Source organism: Cebus imitator, unplaced genomic scaffold, assembly GCF_001604975.1.
Source record: "Cebus imitator isolate Cc_AM_T3 unplaced genomic scaffold, Cebus_imitator-1.0 Scaffold353, whole genome shotgun sequence".
Lineage (NCBI taxonomy): Eukaryota > Metazoa > Chordata > Mammalia > Primates > Cebidae > Cebus > Cebus imitator.
This window is the reverse complement of record NW_016107668.1, coordinates 1155366-1180381: the sequence shown is the minus strand read 5'-3', so window position 1 is coordinate 1180381 and position 25016 is coordinate 1155366. Positions and strand designations below refer to the sequence as shown.

Sequence of the window (25016 nt, the reverse complement as noted above, 5' to 3'; positions counted from 1 at the left end):
CCTTCAAGTAGTAAGTCACAATGTACAACAGTCCAAAAAATATTTCTGGAATGGCTAATTTTTATTTAATTATGTAAGCCTAAGGTAAAAAGCATAGGCAGTAACTTTTACTAGTCAATAAAAAGCAATCCTACCAATCCACTGGTAATTCATATACTAAACAGAGTTGGAAAGCATTTTACTGAAAGCAAAATATTTAGAGAAAATAGACATTTATACAAAATTATAAAATGCTTGTAATAAGAATAAGTACATTTCAAGGAAAGCACAAACTTAATTTATAGAGCCAGTTAAAGCCTTAAAAAATTTAAGTGGAAATTGAAATATGCAAAAATGTACAAACATTCTACAAAAGATGGTCGTTCTTTTCCTGAGTATACTAAAGCTATGAAACGTAAGGTGACAAAGGAAGGTAGAAGCTTGGGAACTCTTTCTCAAGGGCATTTTCTTTCTACACACTGCTTCCCTCCTTCTTCATATTCTTGTTTGGAAATCCACATCTGCTGAAAGGTACCCTGTAAAATGGAAAGAAATTTATATAATTAATAACGGCTTACTTCTTACTAGAAACGGCTTTTCTTTTTATTTTTTGAGAGAGGGTCTTGCTCTGTCAGCCAGGCTGGAGTCCAATGGCGTGATCGTAGCTCACAACAACCTCTAGCTCCTTGCTTGGTTCAAGGGATCCTCCCACCTCAGCCTGGGACTCCAGGGGCGTGCCACCATGCCTCATTTTTAATTGATGTCGGGATGGGGTCGCACTCTCTTGCCCAGGCTGGTCTTGTACTCCTGGGCACATGCGATCCTCCTGCCTCAGCCTCCCAAAGTGCTGGAATTAGAGGTGTGAGCCACTGCACCAGCCTTTTTTTTTTCTTGTAACATCTTATTTGCACAACTCCTAAACTTTGAAGAATTCATTTAAGAATCCTGTCCTCCAAAACAGTACTCAAGTATTCTCTTCTTATTTCTGCCCTCCTCCACAACCATCTAAACACAGCCTTGCCTTTATGGTTAGAAAGAATACTAAGTTCTTCTGTATCTGTTACACTGCACAGGATTTAGAAAATACTGGCAAGGAAGACTAAGGGTTTAGGTATGACGGCTTGATGCCACCCTAAGGCAATAACGGGAACTGTAGGAAGGCTTGACTGAGTACTTAATGACATTGACTTTTGTTGCTCTGAGGTAAAGTGTATCCTCCCCCTTTATATACAGTATATATGTAAGTATACCATGCACAGATATATGTTACCGTATATAAAGGGAGAAACGCTCTAAGTCCAGGATGCAGAAAAGTACCAGGAGTTTTTCTCCTTAGTCAAGGCAGATGGTAGTCCAAGCAACATCTTAGACCCAGCACCATGACTTCACCATTTGCTCCAACCAATTCCTGTCTTCCTGTATTCACTGGGAGACTGGGAATGACCAGAACTTGAGAAGGAATTATTTAATTTTAAATGCACTCCAGACAAGCCCTGACCAGTGCCAGTGGGGGTGCTATTAGAAAAGGTATGCATACATTAACGTATTTCCATCTCTTTTTGAGAAGGGAAATTGAAATTAGGGTGACAAATGTCCACTATTTAGACAAAGAGGCATTCTGTTACATCAGAACACATAAAACTGGTTATCCTATTAGGTCCTCCACTCATTTGACAGTTTTAAAATGCAAAGATAAATGAAGCACTGGAATTATTTTTAGTATTTTTACTAAATTTAGTATAATTCAGTAAGAATATTTTTGCAAAGTAGCTCATTCACTAACCAAGGAGGCTAGAATGGAGCCACCAATCCAGGAGCTAAACCTCCGTTCCACCGTTGTATTATTTGCAATCAATTTCAACCGCATACTCTGAAACAGAGAGAAGAATGCACATTATACAATCAAATCTTGTGACTCAACTTAGGAAATTCCTTTTTCTTTTTTTTTTTTTTAAATAGAGACAGGGTCTTGCTCTCCATATTTTCCAGGCTGGTCTTGAACTTTTGCAATTAAGCAATCTGCCCATTTCAGACTCCCAAACTGCTGGGATTACATGCATGAGCCACTGCACCCAGCCAGGAAATTCGATTTTGACAGACTTCTTAATGGTTCCCTGTAGTTCAAACACTGACTAATTTTCAAATAGCTAGGATAACAAGCATAGGTTAGACTAATGTATAGATTTTTTAAAGTACTTCGATTATGGCTTTTAATATGCAATTATGTGATGAGAAAACATACAAACTTTAGAAAAGTGCATACTGAAGTGTAGCATTCACAATTTCTATCCTAAAAGAGCAAACCCATACCTAACACTATACATCTGGTACTGTGCTAAGACTTTATGTATTATTTCATTTCATCTAACCCAAACAATTATTTATTTTTTTAGAAAAATTTAATCTTTGCATTTTAGTTTGGGATTTTTTTAAGAAAATTTTAATCTACACAAACATAGTCATTATCCCAATCTGCCTCCTGTTCTGTAGTCCTCCCCAACCTTATCTAACTGCTTCCTTTCTCGGCCTTCATACTATCCTAATACCTCCTTAGTTCACCCCAACCCTTCCAAATAAAAACGCAGCCATCAGATTTCAGGTTAATTTTTTATTTATACTACTTTCCTTCCAAATCAGTGCTTCTGTTTTGACTCTCACTTTCTCTTGATAATATGTCATTTTATTGTACAGTACTATCCCCTATGTCACTTTCTTTATCAAGAGCTTTTTTTCTTCCTACCAAGGAATCTGCCTCTGGGGACAGTGCTCAAGTTGCTGACATCTTCAAATTATTCTATAAATGAACACATTCTGTGAGCTTTTCTAAGTGCAGCAGGGGTAGAGTATGGGATATGGGTGGGTAGAAGGGACTGGGGATAGGGTAAACATGGGTTTTTGTAGGTATGAAAGATGGGTAACTATTAAGTAGAATATTTTTCCTGTTCTTTCACTTAATTATAGAAACGTGGCATATGTAAAACATTCTTTTATATGGGAAACCAAGACTATGAAATATACAGATCTATAGATATTGTTAGGCCTATGTAAATGTAACCACTAAGGTTTTTTAAATTTAGTATTTAGTGCAGAACAACCTTACAAAAAAACACTTTTAAGTTTTTGTTGTTGTTTTCTTTTTTTTTTTTTTTTCCCTGAGCCAGAGTCTTGGTCTGTCACCCAGGCTGGAGTGCAGTGGCGCCATCTCAGCTCACTGCAACCTCTGCTTCCAGGGTTCAAGCAATTCTCCTGCCTCAGCCTCCCGAGTAGCTGGGACTACAGGCACGTGCCACCACACCCAGCTAATTTTTGTATTATTAGTAGAGACAGGGTTTCACCATGTTGGCCAGGCTGGTTTGACCTTGTAATCCACCCGCCTTGGCCTCCCAAAGTGCTGGGATTACAGGTGTGAGCCACCATGCCCAGCCAATAGAATTTTTAAATTTAAAGTTAAAGGATTACAACTGTCATTCTGTTAGCGAAGTACTATACAAATTATCTTCTGAAACCAAGGTTTTCTATCCTTGTAAAAGTTCTTACAATACACCCACTGATCTTTTTAAAACAAACATACGTGCTCATCAGCCTACTGCAATATTTTATCCTGTGAAGGAAGTATTTTCCCGTATAGATTCAGCATAGCCCCACTGACACCTTGAGGCTTCTGGCCTCAAGAACTACAAGACAATGAATTTCGGTTGTTTTAAGCCACTAACCTGTATTTTGTTATGGCAGCTCTAGGAAACTAATCCATCTTTCTAGCCATATTGCTTTCCCCACTTCTGTACAGACTGAAAGCCAACTACTTTGAATTACTGAAACATACCCATCTTCTCTTAATATTTTTGCAAATGGTTTTATTCCATTTAGATATCCTTTCATAAATTAGTAATGAGTTGAACTATTCATTCAAACCATAGCTTCCTAATGAGGCTATCCTCTGATACTTGCAGAGTTAAGCAGTGGCTTCTCGGTGTTCCCGATAACACCTGGTTCATGGCATACTGAACTGTTTAGCATGTTACAGTCGTCATTTTCTGCATGTCGAACATGCTAGTAGACAGAGCCCGTGGTGTGCAGGACTAGTGCCTAGTAGACTATAGGCACTTAAATATTAAGTTAATAAATGAGACTCAAATAATTTAAGAGAAACTAACAGATGTCAACGAAGAAAACTTGGTTGTAGGATATTAACTTTAGTAATACTCTACCAGGTACATATATCATCTCTCTATTAAAAAATAAACCCTCATCTATGAAATTACACCATCAGTGAGAATATATACGACTGAAGAATACCATTCAAGAACAGGACTTACCGGAGGAGTTTTCTGAGACAGCTCTCTATTCAGCCTGTCAGTGAAACTCTGTATTAGTGTGTTTCCTCCAGCCACTATGACACTGCCATAGAGACCCTAGGATAAAAATAAAAGAAAAATCAATTCGTTCCAAATGTTTCCAAAAGTTTTAAATACAACTACAAATATAACCATGTCCTCTACTACAATTTTCCCTTTCTTTTTTTTTTTTTGGAAATGTTTTACTATTATATACACTTAATAGCTTAATCCATCGATCCTTCCTTCCTGGCTATACATTCAACTCATATAAGGAGCTTTTAAAACACAAATTCCTAGGGGCAATTAAATACAAATTTCTGGGAATGGGATCCAGGCAAGATTACTTTAGAGACAGGGTCTCGCTATATTGCCTACACTGGAATGCAGTGGCTATTTACAGGCACAATCATAACGTACCACAGCCTTAAACTCCTGGCTTCCAACAATCCTGTCTCAGGCTCCCAAGCAGCTGGGACTACACGCCACTGTGCCTGGCAGGCATGCTTTTTAACTCCCAAGATTAGTTTAATGTGCACAAAGTTTTAAGAGCCGCTAACTTAAAAGAATCGTTCTAAAAATGATCATATTTTTTGGCAGATAGCTGCCAATAATAGAAGCGTATTTTATAACAGCTTTATCTTAGAATGCTCATCTGGAAAATTTAATACCAACTGCCAGCCAAAAATTAAAATTACAAATATTTTGAAAAAGAATGCTCATCTGGAAGTTAAGATACTCAAAATTAGACAGATTATTTTATGATTATGATGGACAAAAATAAACTCTGAACATATTCCTGTCCAAAATGATTGCTACCTTTCTCTTTTACAGAGGTATGCATCAGAAGCACATGGGAGCTTTTCCAAAACACACATGCTGAGGCCTCCCCAAATAAAAATAAACTACTACTTATACAAAATATATTTACTTTGAATTTGCATGTATGCTTCAGAAAGTTAAAAGTCAACCTGTTTTAGTGGATAAGTTCCTATTTTTAAAACACATTCCAAATGTCTAAATCATCTAAATTTTGAAGTAGAAAATGGAATAAAAAAGGATCTCATTAGTTAAAAGGAGAAATTTCACTAAAAACAAAGTTACCACTGTTGTAATAAATATACTTCAATTACCTTTCCCCAAAGGTGGGCTTGTATTTGCGCTAAAAAAAATCCCAAACTGACACTCCTATTGGTCCTTGAAACATCACATGCCTGCTAGGTTTCTGGTGAAATAAAGCATGATTTTCACAGCCATTCAAAGCCTTTTCTGAACAATATAGTCGCTATTAGCACTATGCTTTAAGCAAATTAATTTACTCAAAATCCAGGCAGTCTGCGGGCAATAAGCTGAATCAGGTTTAAATAAGATAAGCCAGTCCCCACTTAATGTCATCAATATGTCCTTCGAAACTGACTTTCAGCAAAATGACATGTAACAAAACCAATTTTTTTCCTGAAACAATGTCCTTCAAGAACCTACTATAATCATTTCACTTAAAGTTGCAGTCTCCAAGGACCTATCACTGATAATGAGTGAAGTATATAATATGGAGCTAGTATTTAAAACCTGACAAAGCACAAAAAAATATGAAGATCATCTATTATAAACTTCATGTAAAAGTTACTCACATAATTTAAACCACACCTTCCTGAAAAATAAAAGCAGAAGTTGTGCTATCTGTAAGAAAATCACCAATACATATTTTGGTTTGCCACATTTCAGCAAATCTCTAGCGCGACACTGTGTACAAGAACTTTCTGTGATGATGCAAATGTTCTGTATCTGCACTGCCTGCTGCAGCAGCCACCAGCCACATGTACAATGAGGCTAAGATAACTGAAGAGATGAATTTTAAGTTTTTATTTAATTTAAATTGCCACATGTAGCGTGTAGCTACCAAACTGGACTCCATAGCTCTAGAGTTTTGATTTTTCCTTTTTCAGTACTTCCTCTTTTTACCTCTACTGTTATAAAACAAACTTCAAAGTCAATGACATTGACAACCTAACAATGACTTGGGGACACTTCAGTCCCCTAAAAGATCTGGCACTTACTGGTCTGATATCAATATCACACATCCCAACACTCGTGGTGACGACGTGACTGACTCCTAACATTGTGTTTCCTGATAACCCCTACAACAAAAGAAAACAAGCAGTCACATGGAAGAACTTCAAACGGTTAAAGCACATCCAAAACATTTAGTCTTACTTTATAATCACAAACACTCCTTACACATACAGGAAAAGCCAGGCTCATTACGAAATAACCTTTTATACCTTTACATTGGAAGGGTCAAATAATCCTTCCGGAATCTTTAGCCGCTCTGCACCAAAATCGCAATTGTAGCCATTGGGGAATTCATAATGAACAGTTGGCATCTGTGCAGCCACTCTGAAAACGTATTAAACAGTATAACACAAAAGACAAAATTAATTCTCTTCAAAATGATAAACTACTAGGGAATTATCAACTTGTAAAATAATGGGAGTGAGAATATTTTAAGCATTATTCAATTAAGGACTTTCCATGATATTTTTTAAACAAATCCTTTCCTTATTTATAAAGTAACAATTTAAATAAGAAAACATACTGTTCATCATAAGTTGAATCTGACACTTGAAGTACTGAAGCTTGAAAATCCTGGATAACACACTATGAGTAAAAGAAAAAAGTTTAAAAAACAAGGTTGAGATTTATCTTTGTAATCTACACTTTTATAACATATTTTAAATACTTTTCAGAATAAAACTGGACCATGTTTCTGTATGGGTAAATCATTTTAAGAGTATAAATCTACCTCACAAGGATTCTGAGTATCAAGAAATCCAATTCTAAACATTCGCATTAGAAGCTAAATTACACACATTTAAGTTACAACAGTTATGACACAAACATAAGAGATGAACAACAGGGAACCCCTGCACCACAGTCCTGCATAACAAAATCAACTTCAGAAGACGAGTTTCTCCTTAAAAATAAGCTAGATTAGAAGCAACATATATACATCACATTTTATGTAACTTTTAATGACTGTACAGTGTATAAAAGTTTAATAAAATGCTATGAACTAATATGACCTCTAGAAAAATCTTGTTTAATATCTAGAAAAAATGACTAATCATCCTAATTTTTCCTCATATTAAAAAAATCTTTATTTTTAGGTGCAAAAACTGTCAGATAGAGCGGGCTGCAGTGGTTCATGCCTGAAATCTCAGCACTTTGAGAGGCCAAGGCAGGAGGATCACTTGAGGCCAGGAGTTCAAGACCAGCCTGGGCAATACAGCGGTGGCTCACACCTGTAATCCCAGCACTTTTGGAGGCCAAGGCGGGCAGATCACGAGGTCAGGAGAACAAGACCATCCTGGCTAACACAGTGAAACCCCATCTCTATTAAATAGTCCTAGCTACTCAGGAGGCTGAGGCAGGAGAATCACTTGAACCCAGGAGGTGGAGGGTGCTGTGAGCCAAGATTGCACTACTGCACTCCAGCCTGGGCAAGAGTGAGACTCTGTCTCAAAAAAATAAAATAAAAATAATATAAAATAAATAAAAAATAGAAATATTAGCTAGACATGGTGGCGTGCACCTGTAGTCCTTTAGGAGGCTGAGGCGGGAGGAGCCCAGGTGTTTGAGGCTGCACTGTACTACAAATGCAACACTGCACTCCAGCTTGGGTGACAGAGCGAGACTCTGTTTTTTTTTTTTTTTTTTTTTCCAGACAGTTGTGCTTGGTCATCCAGGCTTGAATGCAGTTGTGCAATTTCAGCTCAGTGCAACCTCCACATCCTGGGTTCAAGCAACTCTCCTGTGTCAGCCTCCCAAGTAGCTGGGACTACAGGTGCCCGGCACGATACTTGGCTAATTTTTGTATTTTTAGTAGAGACGGAGTTTCACCATTTTGGTCAGGATAGTCTCTACCTCTTGACCTTGGGATCCACCAGCCTCAGCCTCCCAAAGTGCTGTGATTACAGATGTGAGCCACCACATGAGACCAACCCTGTCTTTAAAAAAATATATGTGTATATATGAAATAAATAATTTTTTAAAAACCTGTCAGGTAGATATGATCCTTCTCATAGTAAATAATGACTCATAATTTTACTCTTATTTTCTTTTGCTAGATACACATTAATTTTTATCAACAGAGTAAACAACCTACAGAAGTGGGGAAAGTATTTGCAAACTATGTCTCTCACAAAGGTCTAATATCCAGCTTCTGTAAGGAAATTAAACAAATTTACAAAGAAAAGACAAACCGCGTCATTAAAAAGCAGGCAAAGGACATGAACAGACACTTCAAAAGAAAACATACATTCGGCCAACACCATATGAAAAACAGCTCATTATCATTGATCATCAGAGAAATGAAAATTAAAACCACAATGAGATACCATCCCACACCAGTCAGAATGGCTGTTATTAAAAAGTAAAAAAATACGGCCGAGTATGACGGCTCACACCTGTAATCCCAGCACTTTGGGAGGCCAAGGAGGGTGGATCACGAGGTCAAGAGTTTGAGATCAGCCTGGCCAACATGGTGAAACCTCATCTCTACTAAAAATACAAAAATTAGCCAGGTGTGGCATCACGTGCCTATAATTTTAACTACTCAGGAGACTGAGGCAGAAGAATCGCTTGAACCCAGGAGGTGGAGGCGGAAGTTGCAGGGAGCCAAGATTGTACCACTGCACTCCAGCCTGGGCGACAGAGCAAGACTGTCTTGAAAAAAAAAAAAAACAATAATAATAAAATTAAAATAACATATGCTGCTGACAAGGTTGCAGAGAAAAGGAAACATTTATTCACTTTTGGTGGGAATGCAAATTAGTTCAAACACTGTTGAAAGTAGTGTGGCAATTCCTCAAAAAGCTAAAAACAGAACCATCATTTGGGGTTTTTTTTGAGATGAGGGTCTCACTCTGTTGTCCAGGCTAGTGTGCACTGGTGCAATCACGGCACACTGCAGCCTTGACCTCCCTGGGGTCAGGTGATTCTCCCACCTCAGTCTCCCAAGCAGCTGGGACTAAAGGTGCACGCCCCCACACTTAACTGATTTTTATTTTTTTGTTGTTTTGAGAAGGAATCTCACTCTGTCGCCCAGGCTGGAGTGCAGCGGCACAGTGTCGGCTCACTGCAACCTCCGCCTCCCAGGTTCGAGCAATTCTCCTACCTCAGCCTCCTTGAGTAGCTGGGATTACAGGCACCCACCACCATGCCCAGCTGATTTTTTTATAGTTTTTAGAACAGACGGGGTTTCACCATGTTGGCCAGGCTGGTTTTGAACTCCTGATCTCAGGTGATCCGCCTGCTTCAGCCACCCAAAGTGCTGGACTACAGGCATGAGCCATTGCACCCAGACCAACTTAGGCTATTTTTCTATGCTTTTGTAGAGACAGGGTTTTGCCATGTTTCCCAGGCTGGTCTCAAACTCCTGGGCTCAAAGAATCTACCCACCTCAGCCTCTCAAATTACAGGCCTGAGCCACCATGCCTGGCCCAGAACTACCATTTGACCCAGCCATCTCATTACTGGGTATATACCCAAAGGAACATAAATCAGCCTATCATAAAGACACATGTGTGCATATGTTCAAGGCACCACTATTCACCATAGCAAACACACAAAATAAATGCCCATCAGTGGAAGGCTAGATAAAGAAAATGTGGTACATACATACCATGGAATAGTATGCAGTGAAAAAAAGAGAATGAGATCATGTCCTTTGAAGGAACATGGATGGAGCTGGAGGCCATTATCCTCAGCAAACTAACACAGGAACAGAAAATCAAACAAATACCACACATTCTCACTTACAACTGGGAGCTAGATGATGATAACGCATGGACACAAAGAAGGGAATATAGACAGTGGGGCCTCCCTGAGAGAGGAGTGAATGGAGCACACAGAATAACTACTGGGTACTAGGCTTCGTACCTGGGGGACAATAATCTGTGTAACAAACCCCCGTGACACAAGTTTATCTATATAACAAACCTGCATGTGTACCCCGATCCTAAAATATGTTTTTTTTTTAAAGAAAAAAAAAAAAGAAATTACGGTGTATCTGTGGTGTCAGGTGGCTTTGCTAACCTCTTCCCCATCAGTAAGCCATATGTTCAGAGATGGGTTTTTAGTAAAGAGAATCTTTCATGGGTTCCTTGTTCTGAACAGAAACACATTTTTCATACGGCTGACTGATGCTGGGAAACAGAACAAGCTGAGACATACTAGTAAGTCTCTACAAAACCTGAAACCATTTTCTCAGCCAAGGATGTTCAGAAGAATAGCATGAAACTAAAATTCCTTCCAGGTCTCACCACAGTAATCCAAGTTAATATGTAGTAATTTGTAGAGATATTTGTTTGGCAAGTATGAAAAGCATGCCTCCCCTAGCAAAGTTCCTTTTTTAGTAAAATGTCATTAAAAATATAGAGCATGACCCTGAGATCATGTTCTATTTAATCTTCTAAATTATTTAGTAATAAAAAATAAAGAGCTTGAAAATATAAAGTATCCATATTTTACTCAACGATGTATAGCCTGTATCTACTTTTTTTTAATACTCATGGAAAAAGTCTGTGACATTTTTGTGAAGAGAATAAAGTTACTTACATTACACATATAATTATGCCAAGACCTCGTAACCTGCGGCAACTTCTCCTTTCTTTTCCAGTTTGCTGGAGATCCTTCCCGAACAGCTTCCTGAGAGTACCAAGAGATGCTGGGTTAATGGAGTTCATTTCATAGGGGTGGGGACCTGGAGGTAAGTTCTGCAAAGAAAAGTCAGTAATTACTTACTTTTGATGCAATCATATATGGAGGAACCAATTCAATATTCATTTCTTGGAAGAGCTCTCTGCATTGCATAGTAATAAAGTCTCCAGCAAGAGGGGATTTCACAATGCCTATGAGACAGATGAAACAAGGCTAAGACAGCATTAAGTCTAAACTTCCTGTAACAAATTTCCTCTGTGGGTGTGTTTATATGAAGAACTTTTTCAGGTAAAATGAACTGAACTATCCTTCAACACATCAGTTTTAAATACGCATTACATACTGAAGATTTTTAACATAAAGATATTATTCAGAAACTGATATGCTTTGATAGTGCTACTCATCACTTTATTTCATTATGTGTGTCCTCATGACATCTAAAATCATCTCAGTGTATCCTGGTTAAACGCATTTACCTTGCTGAAGGACATAGCCATCGTGGACTGGAATTGCAGTGGTATGAGTGGCTCCACTGTCCAAAATTAGCCCAGTAGAACGACCATTAGCAAATCTAGTTTAAAACATTAAGGAAAAGAAAGTATCAAGGCCGCTAAAGTCATGTTTATTGTAAAGGGCAGGCTCTTATACTGTCTCAGAAATTATTTCTTAAACATATACCTTATAGTTAAAAATGTATTACAGTGAATCTAGGGATAAAAATTGTTATCAAATAATTCTGGCTTAAAAACAAATGGCAAGAGGCAGGACTGGAGGTATCAGAAACTCAGGGAAACCTTTGTCCTAGAGACATCTACCACTATAAAGCTGGTCAAAATTAACATAATCATTGAAAGTCTCTGGAGAGTTATCAAAGAGCTCACAACAAATTAAGATGCATTCATTTAACAAATGCACAGAAACTTCGTAAGAACAGTGGGAAGTTATGGCCTTTAAGCTAGGGACTACAACCATTGTCATACAGCACTGAAGGGCCATTTCAGCGGTTTGGCAACCACACGGCAGTTCCTATCTCCTCCAACTCAATGGATGGAAAGGCTATTCCAGGTGAATTCCACAGCTAGTGAATACTGGCAGATCCCATTTCCCACAGCTCTGTACTGCAGAAGGCCTATCCTACCTGCACATACAACTCATGTTTGGGAGTACGGACATTCACTCACTAGTCAAATATTTACTGAACGTCTATTAGGTGTCTACTAAGTCTGGTGCTTAATAAGGAGGGAGACCGCTCACCTGGGACCAAAATTCCTTTAATACAGAAGTCACATAAAGGTGCACCAAAATTGTCTTTTCCCTGAAGGATATTCTGTTTAGTGAAGTAGATGATCAGTAAAGCTGTAAAAAGAAAAGCTCAGGATGCCCTGGGGAAGGTGGGGACATAAAAGAGAAACCTATTCCTGGGATATCCAATTGTAAGCTGGGGAAAGGAATATGGGCAGAGCAGGAGCATGTGGGAAGACCAAGAGGCAAGAAAACACACCGAGGTCAGAGAACTGCAAGTACTTCAGCATAGTCTGAAAGCAAAATAAAGGGAGAAATGTGGAAGATGATTCTGGCTAAAAGCAGACTAGCCCTTGAGAAAGACTATTAGAGGCTGGGCACGGTGGCTCATGCCTGTAATCCCAGCACTTTGGGAGACTGAGGCGAGCAGATCGCTTGAGTCCAGGAGTTCGAGATCAGCCCAGGCAACATGGCAAAACGCCATCTCTACCAAATAAATAAATAAATAAATAAATAAAAATAGATTGTTAGAGCTGCAATGTAAAGAATGGGCAGACAAGAGGATGTGCTTCAGCAATCCTGGAACCAGCTTCCACCGAATGCAGTGGCAGTGGGAGAGAGAGAAGCAAATGGCAGGGAAGAAGAACAGGTAGGACTTGATGGCTAAATGTCATCAAAGGGAATGAATTTACAGCCAATTTCCAATTTTCTGTGACATTGGAAGGGAGGGAGAAAATGGCAATCTTCAGTTCACCTAAGATAAATGATTAGACATTGCCTCCTATCCACATACCCCTTCTTAAAAACAAAAACATCTTAACACTCAGAATTTGAGTGTTATTTTATTTCCCTCATACCTTCTGGTATATCATCAGTTTTAATAAAAAATATTAAAAGATGGATAGCTAAAAAGCAAGAGAGAAGGGAATGAAACAACTTCTGAACAAGCAGTAATTGGCTTATGTCTTCTACTCTCACATTCAGTAGTATCATATATACTTCAAAAGGAAAGGTATTACTTTCAAGGATACGCCGTCAAAACTGCAGTTTTGCAAAGGAAGAATGCAGGGATGTTGTAGTGTTCAAACATTAACTCTGTCAGTTTCTCTCTCTTTGCTCTAGTATTCCACTTGAGAAAAGGGAAAAAAGAAATGCAAGTTATTTATTAAGAATTAAAAAGTTGATTTATCTCCAGATAAAATATAGCACTATGTTAACAGATATAAAACATCATAAACAGAATAAAATACCATGACAAATAATCTTTCACAATATCTCACAAAAATGAAAAGCAAAACCTCTATAATATTTCTTTAGATATAGATTAAATTTACTAAATCAATCAGATAAGAATTAAAATTACTTAATAAAATTGCTTCTATAAATTCTAGAAATTACAGACTTTTCCACATGAGGAAATCGGAATTCTTATAAACATATTATTAAATCTAAAGAGTAAATATGGCAATCCAAATCCTAAGTATGAATTTTAGACCACCAAATTCTCCCATTTATAATTGGTATTCATAAAAGAAACTATAAGTTGGTAACAATACAATACTGATCATTTATGACCATTATGCTTGCTTTCTGGGACCTTTTTGTCTCTGTACCAAATGTGTTTCACAAGAGACTTTGGTCCAAAAATTTCCAGCCTTCGTTCAACATCTCAGTTCTCTCTTGGAGACTTAAATAAAACTAGATACACACTGCCCTTGGGGCACAAGAAATGATTCATAAATCAAAATGAGACGCAGTTCAAGGAAATAAAATGTTAAACAAATAATTGGAAATACAGAAATAACCACAAAATCCATTAGGGTGTTTTGTTGTTCCCTGGATATTTTATTTATTGGAACAGTAAAATAAGAGTTATATAATAGTATTAAAAATTAATCCCTTTTTCCTAATTTTCAAATTCAAAATATGAATTTCTATGCCTCTTTAAAGAAAAAGAAATAGTCATCAATTGAGTTAAAAACTAAAGGAAAAAAAGAAAAAAAAAAAAAAAAAAAAAAAACTAGAGAAATGTGAAAAAGAAAGTCTTTATCTCACCGGTGCCTCTGACATGAGAACAGGATGGAGGCTGGCTTCTGATTTGACATGCATTTTGTAGGTATGATCCAAAATGGCCTGGAAACTATCCCAGTCTTCGACTAGAAGATAAAATTAGTAACTTAGAAACAATGCATAGTTGAAGACGAATACAGCATCTTTTGAGAAACTGTTTCTCTGACTTGACAATTAATACTTCAGTATACAGAACCTACTGATTTTACAGATCAATTTCCTAACACAGTACCTTATATAGAGTACCTTTGTTTTCTTTTTGGTCCCTCCAGCCCCCAGATCTGTCCCAAATATAATTAATCTAACAGACCTAAAATACCCAATAAATGTTATTCAATTCAATAAGTACTTATCAGAGGCCCAGAATGTGATCAGAATGATCACAGGAAGTACAGAAGAACTGTATGGCCCTACTGCTGGGGTTAAAAGAATGTATGGTCTAGACCCGACACTCAAAAAACTTAAAGTCTATTTGGAAAAAAACAAAAAGACATGTTAAAAATTAGAGAAGAGCATATGTCTTCAATTTGGCTTCCTAAACATTCCACTAGAACTGACACTAACGACCTTCTAATAGGCAAATTCATGGGTACTCCACATTTTTAATCATCTGGCTTCTCTAAATTATGACAGCATTGCCTACACAAGAGTTTACAAACTTTCCTGTCATGGCCCAAAGAAAAAATGTCATTAATTATATAATATACTTCCACAGGCCCACCTGGATTTTTTTTTTAACTTCTTTCTTTCTCAGTGTAAAGCTTTCAATGTCACGGCAGAAAACACTGAGAATCACTGAAACTTTTTCTTTTCTTATTCTCCTGATTTTTTTCCTACATCCCAATTGTTCCCTTTCCTTCTCCTTCAAGAGGACCTTTTATCCTCTATTAGTCAAAATATACAAGTCTTCCCCAGGAACTCCATCTTCAATCCTCTTCTCATATTCCAATTTTTTTTCAGAGTAATAAAATGCAACTCCATATCTTCAAATCCTTCTTATGACCTTTTATTCACCTACTTACTGAATTAGCACCTGGATATTCTGAGCACTTTGAACTCAGTGAACCCATGAAAGAGTTAACACTGCAAGCCTGAGAAAGGCCTGCTTGCAAGGCTGACTCTTAGCTGGTGTCTGGAAACATGACTGGCATACAGTTCCCGACGTTCATATCACACTTGTCCCTAAATGGTAAGAGTAGCTTGCTATACATACACTGTTTGTACAATGTTGGTTCTGAAGACTTGCCTTCCTTCTGAGAATCTAAATTTTGTTACATGCCAGGTAGATGGTACCTACATAACCAGCTCTCTGTAAAATCCTTGCGTACTGAGTCTCAGAGTTCTCCTGGAAGATAACACATGTTGTAATTTGTTGCTGGAGAGATTAAGCACATCCTGTACGACTCCTCTGTGAGGAGACTCTCAGAAGTTTGCATCTGGACTTCATCATCCCATCCCTTTTCCCTTTGTCGATGTTGTTTTGTATCTGAATCTTCAGTACAATAAATCTTAGCTGTGAGTACAACCATATGCTAAGTCCTGTGAGTGAGACTTGTTTGTGAGTAACTGAACCTGAGAGTGATTCTGGGTATGCCTAATAACCTTGCCTTTTTTTCTGAGACAGAGTCTCACTCTGTCATCCAGGCTGGAATGCAGTCACGGGATCCTAGCTTACTGCAATCTCTGCAGCCTGGGTTCAAATGATTCTTGTGCCTCAGACTCTTGAGTAGCTGAGATTACAGGTATGCATCACCACACCTGGCTAATGTTTATATTTTTAGTAGAGATGGGGTTTTGCCATTTTGCCCAGGCTGGTCTTGAACTCCTAGACTCAAGCAATTCACCTGCTGTCTTGGCCTTCCAAAGTGCTGGGATTATACAGGTGTAAGTCACCATGCCCAGCCAACCATGCCTTTTAAAACCACAACACTTGCTCCTTCCTTTTCTATTCCTATCTCAATGCATGGTGCTCTCTGTGTAGAGTTGCCCCAACCAAAAATCTAGGAAACTTTGAGTCCTCTTTTGCTTTTACTCCCTCGATCACTTTGTACCACCGTCTCCTGGTTACCCTGAAAGTCCCTTCAAAATCTCTACCAGTATGATCTAACAGTTTAAACCGTCTTGATTTCTGATCTGGACTCCTACCTCCCTATTGAACTTCCTGTCTCTACCGTCTCCCTTCAATCGAGCCTACATATTACTATTAATCTTTCCTGCTGGCAAATATGAGCATATCACATCTGTTTAAATTCCTTTGGGGTTATCCTTCAGCAACTAGTTTAATATAACCCTGGGACGGTTTACAAGCCCTTTTATGATGGCTCTCTACCTACCTTATCTGCTACTGACTCTAATGAGCCCAATGCTGCAGCCATATGTAATTGTATTACATTTCTAAGCACATAAGCTTCTTTTACAACTCCATCCCTTCACACATGCTGGGCCCTCTGCTTTACCCAGCTTTGTCAGCTAGGCTAATTCTTATTCATTGATCAAGATTCATCATGAGTTACGACCTTTGTGAAAACCATCACTGACTCCCAACACTAGTCAAATACTCTCCTCTCTAATCCCATTGCTTACTGCACATACCTACATTGTAGCATTTGTCCCACAGTGCACCATTATTCGTATGTAAACATCTGTTTCCACTAACTGTAAGCTTCTGAGGAAAAAGAACATTTCTTATTCATCTTTGTATTCTCAGTGTCTGGAAATCAGTTTGTGGAATAAAAAACAAAAAACATGGCTGATGTTCAACTTATAAGAAGCCACTGCTTTATATCTAAAATATACCATGTACCCTCTATAATCAATTCCATTGGGAAAACGTCATACCCATCCCATTTTTTAGAGGTGAAATGGCCTCCATATTCTCCCTCGGAACCCGCAGAGCATTGGTATCTATGTAGTAGGTGGGACCTCCTTGTTTGCCTTTATCGCCATCTATTTCCATCAGTGTGCTTCCGTCGTCTCTTTCCACCACCATACCAATAGCTGTAGGAAAATCCACCTGTAAGAGTCAGAAGCATGATATAGGAGTTTCACCTTTTACCAAGGAGGCATTTTTTTCCCCAACTAATGTCTTTATGATATTTGTTTTTAATTAGAATTTCTGGATGAATTCAATTTACATGAATGGCTCTACATATCCAGTTAACTCTAACATTATACCTACCTTGGGACAGTCCTCACCAGCATAACCAGCTCTCACAGTATAGGATCCAATGTCAAAAACAAGGGCTCCAACTTCATCTGAAAAGATTAAAAGTTAATTAGCATTAATAGCTTGCAAAGTATCATATAAAAATTCAAGCATTTAATGTACTTAAAATGAGAATGTATGTGAAAGCTCTGTAAAATTAATTACATTCTTTTTTTTTTTTTGGAGACGGAGTTTCACTCTTGTTACCCAGGCTGGAGTGCAATGGCGCGACCTCGGCTCACCGCAACCTCCGCCTCCTGGGTTCAGGCAATTCTCCTGCCTCAGCCTCCTGAGTAGCTGGGATTACAGGCACGTGCCACCATACCCAGCTAATGTTTTGTATTTTTAGTAGAGACGGGGTTTCACCACGTTGACCAGGATGGTCTCGATCTCTTGACCTCGTGATCCACCCGCCTCGGCCTCCCAAAGTGCTGGGATTACAGGCTTGAGCCACCGCGCCCAGCGCTACATTCTTTTTTTTTTCTTTTGAGACAAGGTCTTGCTCTGTCACCCAGTCTGGAGTGCGGTGACACAATCACAGCTCACTACAGCCTGAACCTCCTGGGCTCAAGCAATCCTCCTGCCTCAGCCTTCCAAATAGCTGGGACTACAGTGCATGCCATCACGCCCAGCTAATATTTTTAAATTTTTTTTGTAGAGACAAAGTCTCACTATGTTGCCCAGGACAGACTCAAACTTTAGGGCTCAAGGAATCCCCTGCCTCAGCATCCCAAAGTGCTGCAGGCATGACCCACTGCACTCAGCCCAATTATATTCATATCATTACTCACTTGAACCTAGTTTCAAATACACCTTAAAGAATCATTTAATTAAAATATAACAAGTCATACACCGTATTTCCGTAGCGGTTCAATCAGTTAAGAAATGGTACACTAAAACTGGGTAATTTGAGTTTACTTATTAAAAGGAGTATTTGCAAAGATAGAGGAAAATATAGGACAACCAGAATGGACAGTACAGTACTCTAGTACTGTAGTGATAACTGATAATAATGAACCCACTGCCATTTTTTCAAACTGAAGAAACAAGAAGAAATAACTGTTACCAAAATCTGGAGAGAAAGTTGTATGGGGAAGGCTACTGATAGGAGCTTTGAATTTTAGTAGAGGGGATGCAGTTAGCCAGGATTACTCTGAGGTGAATGAACCAGACTAACATGCCAGCAACCTCCCTCCATCATCAACTAGGGTGATGCTATAATTTATTATCCAAAGTGGGACAACCACTACGGGCAACTCAGTCATATCTATGAAAGTTGAAATTGTGCATACATAGAATTACACACATTTATTCTGGAGACACTCTCTCATACAAGTTACAAGGAGACATGTACAAGAACCTGAGCAATTTACTAACCTCTCTGCCTCAGTTTCCTAATATATAAAATGTACATAATAGCTCTTATCTCATAAGATGCTCTAATGATTAAATGTGTTAAATACTTTCATGTATATGAAGTCTTAGAAAATAAACATGCTGGCTGGGCGCAGTGGCTCACGCCTGTAATCCCAGCACTTTGGGAGGCCGAGGCAGGTGGTCAACATGGTGAAACCCCGTCTCTACTAAAAATACAAAAAATCAGCTGGGCATGGTGGCGCATGCCTGTAGTCCCAGCTACTCGGGAGGCTGAGGCAGGAGAATTGCCTGAACCCAGGAGGCGGAGGTTGCAGTGAGCCGAGATCGCGCCATTGCACTCCAGCCTGGNAAAAAAAAAAAAAAAGAAAAAAAAAAAGAAAATAAACATGCTAAGTGTCAGCTGCTATTATAATTATTATTGACACGCATGTTGCCATAGGAAATGGCAGAAATAATCTAATGGTCTTTCAGTAGGGAAATAGATAAGCAATAATATATTCATACAATAGAATCCTATACAGCAATTCAAATGAACACTGTAGATCTACATACATCAACATCAATCAATCTAAAAGAATGCTTAGCTTTAAAAGCTAGTTACCAAAAAACCCATATATATTATATATATATACACACACACATACACACACACACACACACACACACACACACACACCCCATCTCATACTACTTAATTCATTATGAGCTGGCCAGGCATGACGGCTCGGGCATGTAATCGCAGCACTTTGGGAGGCTGAGGTGAGAGGATCCCTTGAGACCAGCCTGGTCAACATGACAAAGCCCCATCTCTACTAAAAATTAAAAAGTTAGCCAGGTATGGCAGGATATCCCTGTAGTCCTAGCTACTGCGGAGGCTGAGGCAGGAGAATAGGGTGAGCCCAGTAGTTTGTGGCTGTAGTGAACTACAATCACATCACTGCACTCCAGCAGCCTGGGCAACACAGCAAGATCTCATCTCCTAAAAAAAAAATCATTACAGATGCACACACATGTAATAAAAGCATGAAAGTATGCATGGGGTCTGGTAATGTTACATACCAACTTCAGTTTAGTGGTTACCTGAACTGAAGAAGGAAGAGAGAGGGAATCTGTATCAATAACATTTTTATTCTTAAAATATCTGAGGTATTAATATGGCAAAATATGACATCTATTTAATCTCATTGGTGAGTATAGTACTGAATTACATACAAACTTCCAGGTGATTACAGTAACATCAAAAACTTACATCTATACATTTTTAGTATATTTGAACTATTTCAAAAACTTTTAAAATAAAATTAAACCCATTATTACTTTACAAATATCAATTAAGAGACAGTAACTCTGCAGAATGATCTCTTTTTTCTTTCTTTTTTGAGATGAAGTCTTGCTCTGTCACATAGGCTGGAGTGCAGTGGCGCAATCTCAGATCACTGCAACCTCTGCCTCCCAGGTTCAAGCGATTCTCCTGCCTCAGCCTCTCAAGCAGCTGGCACTACAGGTGCGTGCCACCGCATCCAGCTAATTTTTGTATTTTTAGAAGAGATGGGGTTTCACCATATTGGCCAGGCTGGTCTCGAACTCCAGACCTCAGGTGATACACCTGCCTCAGCCTCCCAAAGTGCTAGGATTACAGGTGTGAGGGTCGGGCGCGGTAGCCCACACCTGTAATTCCAGCACTACAGGAGGCCAAAGTGGGCAGATCACAAGGTCAGGCGTTCTAGACCAGCCTAACCAACGTGTTAGGCTGAAACCCCGTCTCTATTAAAAAGACAAAAATTATCCGGGCATGTTGGCATGCACCTGTAATCCCAGCTACTTGGGAGGCTGAGGCAGGAGAATCACTTGAGTCCAGGAGGCAGAGGCTGCAGTGAGCCAAGGCTGTGCCACTGCACTCCAGCCTGGTAGACAGAGTGAGACAGTCTCAAAAAAAAATTTACATACATATATGCGTGAGCCAGTGCGCCCAGTGAAACCGGAGTCTTTAAAGAAGTAATTAAGTTAAAATGAAATCATTAGGTTGGGTCCTAATCTAGTATGACTGATGTTTTTAAGAAAAAATTTGGACTTGGATATGTACAGAGGGAAGACATGTGAAGATGGAGGAGACAGCCATCTACACACAGAGGAGAGAGACCTAGAAAAAAACAACTCTGCTGATACTGAGATCTACCTCTAGCCTCCAGAAGTGTGAGAAAATTAAATTCTGTTGTTTAAGCCACAAAGACGGTGGCACTTTATGACGGCAGCCCTACAAACTAATACAGACAGCTTAGGAAATTTATGAATCCCTTCTTAGAATCTTTTCAATAGATTATAAAAGAAACCAATTATGATAAAATATAGTTCTACCATGGAAATTTCGGGAAAGCCAAGAACCCCATGTTAGAGCCCCTTCCCTAATTTACCCTTTCCTGGGAAATATATTCTACTCCTATAGCTTCAACTTCTACCTAAATACTGATGATAATTCCAATCTCAAATCTCTCTCTCTCAGGCTCTAACCAGAGTCTAGATCCATATCTGGAACTTTTTACTGTACATCAACATAATTGCATCTGATGCCTCACAGGTATCTCCAAATCAACACATCTGAAGCACAGCTAATCTCAGCACTGCCTAACACACTGATGACCACCGGTCCTCTTTGGCAAAAACCTGAGAGAGAGACATTGGGAACACCTCCATCTTTCAAGTTCTGCCAAATATTTTGTTAAATATTTCTCAAAATCCCTCCTCTTTAATACCATTGCCACTGCCTTCAGGCAAGCTCTTATCTCAACAGGAAACTACAATTCCCTACAGGTATTGTGCCTCCATTCTTTGCCTCTTAAATCCACCCTTCCAATTGTTGCACTGTGATCTTTCAATATTGTAACTGCCGTTATTTTGGTACATAAATCCTTCGACAAAAATAAGGGGGTGAATCATTCAGTGGTTTCTCATCACTGTATTTGATAAAATTTAAATCATTCTAGCCAGTTGATGATCAAGATGTAGCATAATCTGGTAGCAGTCTTACTTCCTGCTTCATACACTAACATACTGGGTAACATGTCATCTCCTGAACACACATACTCCTCTCACTCATCTAACTTCTGCATATGTTGTCCCTTTCCACTGCTCCTCCATCATCCCCATTACCTCTATTGTAAAGCCCCTTGACTCCGCCACACTGAATCAATAACTTTATTCTCTGTGCTACCTTTGTTTTACACTTATACACACACACACACATACACACACACGTTTTTGTTCTTTTAGGATAGAGTCTCGCTCTGTCACCCAGGCTAGAGTGCAGTGGCCATGATCTCCACTCACTGCAACCTCCACCTCCCAGGCTCAAGCAATTTTCATGCCTCAGCCTCCCCAGTAGCTAGGACTACAGGCATGCACCACTACGCCCGGCTAAATTTTGTATTTTTAGTAGAGACAGGGTTTTGTCATGTTGGCCAGGCTGGTCTTGAACTCCTGGCCTCTAGTGATCCACCCGCCTCCACCTCCCAAGGTGTTGGGATTACAGGTGTGAGCCACCACACCTGTCCCCTTCTACATATTGTTATTAATGAACATCTCTCCTTGAATTACAGTTACCATTTATCATCAATATAAGATGCTATCAACTACATGATGTACCATTATTTCCTGCGTAACTAAGAAAATATATGGCAATTAAAGTCTGCCACACCAGCACTATTAAAACATATTCTAGCTGGAAGCAATGGCTCAAACCTCTAATCCCAACACTTTGGGAGACCAAGGTGGGAGAATTGCTTGAGCTCAGGAGTTCAAGACCAGCCTGGGCAACATAGCAAGACCCGTCTCTATTAACAACAACAACAAAAAAAAGATATATTCCAACTTCAGCTGTTTAAATTTGGAAAAAAAGGTACAACTAAGAATCAGTGAAACATGGTGTCAATTTACCTAATGATTGAGCTTCTTGATGACAGAGCCTATACCTGCCACATAGCAAGGACTCAAAAAACAATTTATGAAATATAAAAAAAATCCAAAATCCAACATAACAGCTCATTTTCCTGTCCTAATTAGTTAATTAAACTAGTGGAATTTTAATTCAAGACTCTGAATTCTTAGAATTTTACATCTGTACCTTTTCAAGTATGAGAAAGACATCTAATTCCTGTACTCTGCTTCCTTAAAAATCAAGCACCCATGAACCCAAAGCAGGAGAGTGGCAACGGGAGACAAGATGCTTAACAGAACCACAGAGTTCTAGATGTTTAAAACCTAGGATGCAATTTCCAGTGTATAAAAATCCTCAAGAATCACCTCTTTTCTGTTAAAAAGGCTTTCTTTTTTTTTTTTTTTTTTTTTTTTTTTGAGGATTGTAATGCTTTTCTTCTTCAAATTTTAGGTGATGTGATTCTCTTCGGAAACATAAAGGAAAATCTTATTTTTGTTGCATCCTACCTGTAAAGTGACATCCTTTATAAAAACAGCATCACTATTAGAAACAGGAATAGCAATAGTTTGGATTTGTTTTCTGGGTCTCTAACTCATCAAACACAACCCAAAACATGAATCCTATGTGTCAATGTTTCCATTCACCTGCAGATCTTGCAAAAATGGAGGCTCTAAATCAGATTTTGAATGAGGCGTGAGATTCTGCATATCTGACAGGCTTGCAGGTGATGCTGACACTGAGGGTCCACGGACCAGACTTTAAAGTAGCAAATGTAGCATTATTTCATGTAACCTTCGCGCCCACCCCATAGGCTAGGAATTATTCCATAAACGAGGCTTGAAGTTGGAAAGTTACGTAAACTGCCGAAGACCAAAGCGCTTAGTAGTGAGGCTGACGTTTCAACCCCGGTCTGTAACACCCAGCACCTGGTAATCTTTCTACTACACCACAAGCCTCCTCGAGGAAAGTGAAAACACAAGACGCCTAGGACCAACTTTCCGGGCATCCTTAAACCACACGTGCTCCTGAATTCATCTCAAACAGCCCCGCCCACGAGTCACCACCGAGGCCCCGCCCACGAGTCACCACCGAGACCCCGCAGCACCCACAGGCAGGAGTTCCTGAAAGGTGAGGCGGCTCGCGCACGGGGCGCAGGCGGGCGGGGCAGCAGCCTCCGCGGCTTCCCCAGGCGCTTCCACCCACGGGACACGGCGGGAGCCCCCGGTCCACGCTCGCACACGCCGGGACCTTCCGAGCTCAGGGCGCACGTCCCGACAGAGCCGAGTCTGGGAGGCACTGGGGGAGATGCGCCCTGGGCGGTCACCGAAGCCGGGGCCGGGCGGCCACTGAGCTGCCCCCAGCCCCGAGACGCCCTAAAGACCAGAGCGCGCCCCCCAGAACCCCGCTCCTCCCGGGCCGAGGCCGGAGGAGCCACAGACACACGCAACTCCCGGGCGCCCGAGGCGCGCGCCGAGCCGGGTGGGCTCGGTAGGCGGGCAGAGCGCGGGGCGGAGACGGGGCGGGGAGCCCGGGGTCCGAGACCGGGAGACCGGAAGGGAGCGCCGGGAGGGGAGGGACGGCCGGGAGCGGCGGTCACCAACCCCACACGCCGAGAAAGCGTGCGCTGTCGTCCGGCCGCGCTCACTCACCTCCCCCGTACACGCCGCCGCTCATGGCTGCTGTCGGCGCGACTCCTACGCTAAGGGCCCACGGGCGAAGTGGCTGCAGCGGCCGCGACTGCGGGTCCCGAGAAGCGAGAGCGCCTGACTCCCTTAACTTCCACCGCCACCCCCCTCAGGCAACAAAGCGGTATCCACACACCCCGGAGCGCAGCCACACTTGCTGGCTCCTCTAATCAGCCAATCACGAGGGGCCCAGCCTATGTCCAGCCAATCAGAATGCGGCTAGCCGCATCCCCGCCGCGCGGCCGGCAAGCTTAGCCAATCGAAGGCCGCCATCGGGGAGGGGAAAGAGGAAAGCGACAGCAGGACTGAGGGAGTTGGGTTGCGGAGCTGGAGGGGGCGGAGCTTCCCGGGAGGGCGAGAAAGTGGGCGGGAACGCGGGAGAAGGAGGAGGGAGGCCGGCGGGAAGCGTGGGGGTGGTGTTAGGGGGCGCGCCGGCGCGCTGAGGGGCGGCGGGAACCGGAGAGCGGAGGAGG

The 25016-nt window shown here is 40.4% G+C and overlaps 1 protein-coding gene across 2 annotated transcripts; it reads right to left on the bottom strand.

The window, feature by feature from the left end:
* Positions 1–39: 39 nt before the first annotated feature.
* On the bottom strand, positions 40–24739 carry ACTL6A (actin like 6A). 2 transcript variants are annotated; one of them, XM_017506306.2, is made up of 14 exons: positions 24508–24739; positions 17524–17600; positions 17184–17358; positions 14331–14431; positions 13307–13404; positions 11510–11604; positions 11118–11224; positions 10932–11021; positions 6910–6971; positions 6596–6710; positions 6371–6451; positions 4296–4391; positions 1763–1849; positions 40–515 (listed from the first exon to the last, which is right to left on the bottom strand). In XM_017506306.2, the coding sequence occupies exons 1-14, from the start codon at positions 24530–24532 to the stop codon at positions 435–437; spliced, it is 1290 nt and encodes a 429-aa protein (XP_017361795.1). In that variant the 5' UTR covers positions 24533–24739; the 3' UTR covers positions 40–434. The 2 variants fall into 2 exon arrangements, with proteins under 2 accessions (XP_017361795.1, XP_017361796.1); XM_017506307.2 differs by lacking the exon at positions 24508–24739 and adding an exon at positions 23365–23383.
* Positions 24740–25016: the final 277 nt, after the last annotated feature.

What these genes read in the sequence shown, in the direction of transcription:
- ACTL6A (XM_017506306.2), bottom strand. Translation starts at nt 24,532, where the DNA reads ATGAGCGGCGGCGTGTACGGGGGAG. An exon ending in CTGGTGAGGACTGTCCCAAG is followed by an intron (nt 17,359 to 17,523) that starts GTAGGTATAATG and finishes TGACTCTTACAG; the next exon opens with GTGGATTTTCCTACAGCTAT. An exon ending in GTGATATTGATATCAGACCA is followed by an intron (nt 4,392 to 6,370) that starts GTAAGTGCCAGA and finishes TTTTTATCCTAG; the next exon opens with GGTCTCTATGGCAGTGTCAT.